Raw genomic sequence first — 7,500 nt, 5'->3', positions numbered from 1 at the left:
TCACCGTCAACCAGAAAATCGGATAGACCTGTTCTACGGTAGACTAAATAGGTAGGTAGGTATCTAAGCGTATTACTAAGAGAAAGTACAGAACACTTTCAAAATTAGGTTTCATGTCTCTTTGATGTTGCCACGTACCAGATATTTCATTTTCTAATAACGACAAAAAATTTGTTACCTCGCCGTCGTAAAATCGTATTATCGTATTTCCTTTTAACAAAGGGACGTACTTTTACGAAAGAAGAAAAAAAATATATATATATATAAATAAATGAAAGAAAGAATCACGAGGAAATAAGTCGTAAGATCGTACCAATTTCGTTGGAATCATCATTTATAAATATGTTTCTAACGTTCGACATTCTTAATCTTTAAATCGTTCGAGCTTTTCCCACTTGTTTCTCGATCGCATATGTCGTAACATCAGGAAGTTACATATGGTTGGTACGTAGGTACGCGTACATACATTATGATTCCTAGAACGGTCGATTAAATGGCCGACATTCGTGTTCGTAGTAAGATCGAGCTATACAAACCTCGCTCCATTGATCGGCCTCCCACATCGGACAAGAGATAATGTTACAGGTCTCCTGTACTCGTGGTTTGTGCGTGACACTGCATTTATGCTCTGGCAACTGTAACAATGTGATTTACGTTCTTTGTCATTGTAATCGTTGGACTTTATAGATTTTTATTATATTACAAAATTCGTATATATTATATACGTACATACACTACGGATTCGTATTTATTTTCAAAATAAAATTGATATCAATTATCCGTCCGTGTTTTTACTTTTTTTTTGTTATCGCTTATCTAACTGACTCAGAGAAAAAAGAGAGAGAGAGAGAGAGAGAGAAAAAAAAAAAGAAATTACAATATAGATCCGTGAAAATCGTTAGAGAACTTTTTCTATTCTGGCACGACGATGGCGGTATACTTTAGCAAACGAAAAAGTGAAGTACCTAAGTACACGAAAGTTATTTCTACGTTTTCCACTTATGCATCACCGAGGTGAACGAGATTCGCGGCTCTGTACCAAGCCAGAGTGTCTCGGATGAGAAATTTTTACGACGTAATGTCGGCGAACCAAGAACTAGTCCTCTAAGCTTAAACGAAGCGAACGAGGTTAAGGATATGTTCGAGCAAATCGATGCACAGCTAAAGGACAATCTTATATCCATCGTTTTCGTTGTAAGCTAAGGTGAAATAAAAAAAAAAAGAAGAAAGAGAAAAAAAATGAAACTTGACCTCTGTGCCACATGAGTAACGTCGTAATTAATTTTTCGTCGCGCGACGCACGTTTGCGTATCGGTCGGTCGTTGACGGTAAAAGAAAAAAAAGAAAGAAAATGAATGAAAAAAAAAAAAGAAAGAAAAGAATTTTTATTTCTCCGATCCCTACCTTCGTAGTTTCGTTGCCATTTTCTTCGGTACAAAAGACAGCTCTGGTTCTCGATCCACCACCGCAACTTGCGCTGCACTTGCTCCATTCTCCGCTTATCCATCTGAAAGTAAAGGAGAAAAGAAAAAAGTAAGGAAAAATGGAAAGAAAGGAGCGAGAGAGAGAGAGAGAGAGAGAGAGAGAGAGAGAGAAAAAGAAGAAGAAGAAGAAGAAGAAAAAGACTTAAACATCGGAATACCATGCCGGAAGAATATTCTTCCTTGTATCCTTTGACGTGCTGTGGCACACTGCCACAACGACTGTTACATAAGCATAGTACGACGAATGATGACAGTAGTAGTAGTAGTGGTAGTAGTATTAGTAGTAGTAGTAGTAGTAGTAGTAGTAGTAATAGTAATAGTAATAGTAGTAGTGATAGTGTAGTACATTTGCGAGAGGTTCTTCGTAGAAATTGCCGGTTCATAAAATTCCGACATTCGTTCGAATAAAAAACTGATTCACGGGGTCGCACACATTTATCGCGAGAGAAATTACGCTTTCGAATTTCGATGAGTTTTTACGCTTGTAATTCAACGTAGGTACGTACGATTCGAGTCGTTGAACGCGTTACAACACGAAAGTCCCGAAGCCATTATCGTTCGACTATCGTAGAGAAGAAGAGGAGAATGAGGAGGAGAAGGAGGAGGAAGAACACGCGATGGGGCTGTTTCTCCAAGGTTGCGCAAGTAGTAAAAGCGATATTCGCTCGAACGAAAACTCATTTTAATTCGAAGAGTGGAAGATCAATTGGCTTTGATAACGATTCATTCTTTTTATTATACCGTTTTAATTGAATTTAGTTTTTCGATAGTTCGGATAAACGGTTACTCCTCCTTCGTTACTATGGAAATATTTTCGACGTAATTTTTTTTTTGTTCCTTCCTCCTTTTCTTCTTCTACTTTTTCCTTTTTCTTCTTTTGTTTTTATTGTCAAATAAAAATTAAGGAATGTGAGAACAATCAGCGCTCAAGACATCTCTTTTTTTTTCTTCTTCTTCTTCTTTTCGATAGTCTAAAATAATCGATCCTTCTTTTTATATTTCTGTTAGATTTGTAGAAATATTTGTAGTATTCTCTTTACTCTTTTTTCTTTCTTTTTTTTTTTTCTTTCTCGGATAGAAAGATAGACACGCGTTATTTTAAAAGAATGAGTCGATTACGTCCGACGTGATCGTTCGTTCGAATGTCGTTGACGTTGTACGCAAACTGGACTTCACGTTTCACGTATTTTTTGTCTTTTTCGTTCATTTTCCACTTTTGTTTTTCTTCTCTTTTGCTGTCTTTTCTCCTTTTCCTCATTTTACAAAAATCCTCTCGAAAGAGCACACGGAACCTTCCTACATGACAAATTTTTGAAATATTCAAAAGCAAGGTGTGAGAAATATTAAACGAAGCTATCTCTTGCTTAGTACCATCAGTCGTTTCTTCTTGTCGAGAAAACCGAAGATACGAAGTACGTCGCTAAATTTGCTCTTCCTCTACGAAAATGTGTACCAATGTATGTACGTTCGTGTCAGAGAAAAATAGTAAGATAAAAAGAGAAAGATACAGATAGACGAAGAAATCAATTAATTAATCCGTCTCTTTCTCTTTTAATAATCTTCGATCGTATTCCCTAACCAACATGAACTTTGTAAAACAAGAAAAAAATATATTCGATAACGATATCCTTTAAAAAAGAATTATTATCGAATGAGAAGATAATTTTTAAGTGCCTAACTCGTTTATCGCGCGATCGTACCAGCGAACAAAGTTAAAAGGATGCCGTCGAGTATTTTTCGAGTTGTCTGATATAATCGAATAAGCAACATCTATCTCAAGGCTTCCAGAACTTTTATGAACCGATATCAACTTTCGGTAACGCGATCATTTTACAAGACCAACTTTAAAATGTAATTGCCATCGATAGTTGATTGATAAATAAATCAAACTTACTTGAGTGATATTAAAAATCGATTACTTCTTTTTTCGAGAGTTTTTAAGCAGATCTGTTTTCTTCTCTTTGTTGTTTTTCAAACGAATAAAATTCGCATTGCAAGGCTAAGAACTTTTGTTATCGATACTCGATAGAATAATTTTTATTTGATTTATATAATTTATATTTAAATCATAATCGAATAGACCAATGTCATATATGCGTACATTTATATACCATTCGTTAAAAAGATCGCCCGGTTACGCTATATTTAATTTCTCAATAATTAATGTAAAATTTAATTATTGATTTAAGATCTACGACGAATAATTTGAAAATTTATTTTGACCGCGGGATAATACCGTTCGTTGGAAATAGGTCAAAATATCGTAAAAGGTGTTTATATATAACGTAATTATATATAATATAGAAAAACTGTTTTGTGTCAAAGTCGAAACGATAACAGATTCTATCTTTATTTAGAAATCGTTCAGTATTCCGTGATCCATTAACGAGTGAACATCACAGTCTTACAAATACAAAATTGTACGTGTATGTGATGCGAAAAGGAATCAAACGAGTTCGAATTCTCGAATTAAAAAACCAACAGCTATCGATGACAAAAATATTTCATGTAATAAGAAAGTAATAGGAAAGTTTTAAGGTGGTACATAATTTCTTGCAAAAAAGGATATTAAAAATATATTAAGAATATATTTTGTTTCTTTTTTTTTTTTTAATATTACAAACTATGCGAAAGTGTGTACTAGTATTTCTATTTGAAAAAACGAAAACGAACAAAAATAAAAAAAAAAAGAAAAGATCCTTATCCTATCATTGAACATTTTCTTTTTCCTTTTTTGAATATTTTCGGACTAAGAGGATAAGAATTAAACGGTCAAAAAAGAACAAAAAAAAATAAAAAAAATAAAAAACGAAAAAAGTAACCAGGATCCATTTTCTCTCTTTGTATTTTATGAACGAGTTAACGAAGACAGAAAGCGTATCTCCGTGCTTCGTGCAACGATACTCACTTTGTCGTACAGGGATGCGTGTTGCACGGCACGAGGGTCTTCTCAGGTCTCTCGTCGTTCTTGCAATGGCTGTCGTTGACAACACGATCGTCCGTCCCTACAGCCTTACAAACTGGCATCGCTATTTTAAAACCTGAGGAACAACGACAAAATACTGGATGAAGAGAAAACGGAAATTTATTCGTTCGAGTTAGAGAAAAATAACTTGCACGCGAAATCAATTAAATCTAATCTCTGATTTATAGGCTTTAAAAAGGATCAATGTTTGAATTTAATTTCATTTCATTTTAATAAGAACTCTCTTGCGTTTCGAACAAGTGAAATCATTTCAGTTTTTCTTTTAGTTTCGTTTCCTTTTTCTTTTTTTCTTCTTCTTCTATATGTACGTATATGTGTGTGTGTGTGTGTGTGTGTGTGTGTGTATAGGATTTTTTAAATTCTTTTTTTTTGTATTTTTTTAATATAATCGTGATATAATACAATCCTTTGTAAGGAGATCGAATCGTAATTTTTTCCAAATACATTTGTCTCTGTTTATCTCTAGTTAAGTTTCTAAAAGAATCAATAATTCGATATATTCGATCGATCGATTGATTAGATCTTCTTAACAAAAAAAGAAAAATATGAGTTCGAATCAGAGTGAAAGTTTTGATCGAGTAAAAGATATTTTTATTGAAATTTCAATCTTTTCTTAAAGGAAAATAGAGTAAAAGATTGCGTTGATATGACGGCAACGTCCGATATGAAATTTTTTGTCAAAGAGAATCTCCCTTGGAATAGAAGGGAAGAGTTGAGAGAGAAGGGAGAGTGGGAGGGGGTGGAAAGGGTGGAGAGGTTGGAGAGGGATGATCGTCTGGAAATAAGAAATTACTTACCTCCGCCGCAGGACTTGGAGCAAGCGGATATCGGTTCCAAGTTCCAAGAGTATTTCGATTGACAGCTCGATCCATTTCCGCCGCACACTCCGCACGCATCCGTGTTCTTGCTACTTCCGACTCGCAAATCGCAGCCCACTTTCTGTAACACGACAACGTATTGACGTTTTATCGAGTCTTCCGAAGAAGAAAAAGAAAGAAAAGAAAGAAATAAAAAAAACTGATCGCGTATATATACTCGATAAGAATTTTTGTGATAACGTTATATACAAGACACGTATGTAATCTAAAAAAGAAAATTATATATATATATATATATTTATTTATATATTTTTATTTCATATAAAAAGTTTTGTATAATAAATATTTGGAATAATAAATATAAAAGGAAAGAAGAAGAAGAAGAAGAAGAAGAAGAATTGAATGTAAAAGAATATGATCTAAAAAAGAAAACTATACATGTATATTATTTTTTAATAATAATATTAATAAATATTTTATAAAAAAATATATGTATATATATATATATATATATACTCATTTATATTTACTTCAGATAAAAATTTTGCCTAATAAAATATTTTCCATTTCTCATTCCGTTGTAATCGAAATAAAAAGCAATTAATGAACTTTATCTCGAACAACTCCAGCATTTCTTTCTATCCGTCGTCGTTTCTTCCATTTATTTCTCGCATTTAACATTTCTCAAGATAAAAATTGATTCCTCGTTTCTTTATTTCCTTCTGTCCTATTATTTCCAAGCCCAGTTTTACCGAGTTAAAAGTAGACATTTAAAATTAGCGAAAGAGTAAAGTAAAAGTTATTCCTTTTTGACCGAGATACTTATCGGTGAGGATCTTTCAGCAAGAAGCGAGGAAGATAGGAAGATAGGTAGGAAGGAAGGAAGGAAGGAAGGAAGGAAGGAAGGAAGGAAGGAAGGAAGGAAGGAAGGATGGTGAAAGGAGAAAAAGGTTGACGTCGATTCGTGACCTGGCTTGGACCGTAGACTGATTTGTCATTCAGCTTGCATAGAGGTTTCCTCGTGCCTCGAGAAGAGTACATTATTCATTTCTTATCCGATGTATTCGAGAGAAAGAGAGAGAGAGAGAGAGAGAGAGAGAGAGAGAGAAAGAGAAAGAGAGTACACGACGATAACAAGAAGAGAAGAAAAGACAGAGTAAAAAGTATAGACGTGAGCTTAATGAGATCATCCATGGAGACACCGATCGATCGATCGATCGACTATCGAATATCAAAAGTAATTTGATATTTTTAGAAAAGGTCTTTGATACATATTATGATAGTAAATATAAGTATTCATTTACTTAGATATAATTCTCGTGTATTTTTAGATCACATATCGTGCATGAAGTGATTTTCATTAACGAATGAAACTACTCTCTTTTCTCTTTATCTGTTTATCTATTGTTCTTTTTATTTTATTTTATTTTGTTTCATTTTATTTTATTTATTTTTTTTTTTAATTTGAGAAATCGATCAGGTATATTATATCGATAGAAAAAGTAACATTATATGATATGAAATATTGATCGGAGAAAAGGATGAATATATCCTCGTCAATTTGCTGATATATAATATTTATTTATAACGTAGGAAAAAATTGTTATCTTCGATATCCCTGTCATATTCGTTTAATAATTATGATAAATGTCATTGATATATCTGCGGATTAAAAAACAAAAAAAAAACAAAAAAAAGAAAGACAGGAAATACTGAAGGCATATTTCGCTTCTTTCCAATTTCTATCTATTTATTTATTTATTTATTTATTTATTTATTTACTTACTTACTTATTTACTTACTTCTTTTTATTCCTTTTCTTTCATTCTTTTTTTCTTTCATTCAATATCATTCTACGTATATCGTACGAAAATGAAACGCAGTTGATATGAAATCGCAAACGTTGTGTCCACTATGATATATATGTTCGTATATGTGTATCTATATATATATATATATATATATATATATATATATATATATTTATTACATATACACATTCTCGAGATCGATCTTCGCGGCTTCGATTGGCTATTTGACGGAATTTGTGGGCGGAATAATAATTCGTTAGAGAAGAACGGCGAACGGAATGTTCTGTAGCGCGTGTATATCCACGTGTGTGTATCTGTGTATGAATGTGTGCGTGTGCGAGCCTATATATTTGAAAGTTATATCGAAATTTAATTTCACAGGAGGATGAATTCATTTTTCC

General features: G+C 33.0%; 1 protein-coding gene across 3 annotated transcripts in view; it reads right to left on the bottom strand.

Moving 5' to 3' along the window:
• The window catches only part of LOC122637624 (protein madd-4), a 186,726-nt gene that overhangs the window by 19,196 nt on the left and 160,030 nt on the right, over positions 1 to 7,500 (bottom strand). For all 3 annotated transcript variants that reach the window (XM_043829871.1, XM_043829874.1, XM_043829872.1), the window contains exons 6-9: positions 5,268 to 5,409; positions 4,393 to 4,525; positions 1,405 to 1,507; positions 537 to 635 (exon numbers count right to left, since the gene is read on the bottom strand). In XM_043829871.1, coding sequence (XP_043685806.1) covers positions 537 to 635; positions 1,405 to 1,507; positions 4,393 to 4,525; positions 5,268 to 5,409 — 477 coding nt within the window. The remainder of the gene's footprint in view (positions 1 to 536; positions 636 to 1,404; positions 1,508 to 4,392; positions 4,526 to 5,267; positions 5,410 to 7,500) is intronic.

This window comes from Vespula pensylvanica, chromosome 2, assembly GCF_014466175.1.
Source record: "Vespula pensylvanica isolate Volc-1 chromosome 2, ASM1446617v1, whole genome shotgun sequence".
Lineage (NCBI taxonomy): Eukaryota > Metazoa > Arthropoda > Insecta > Hymenoptera > Vespidae > Vespula > Vespula pensylvanica.
This window is presented reverse-complemented; position numbering and strand designations above follow the sequence as displayed.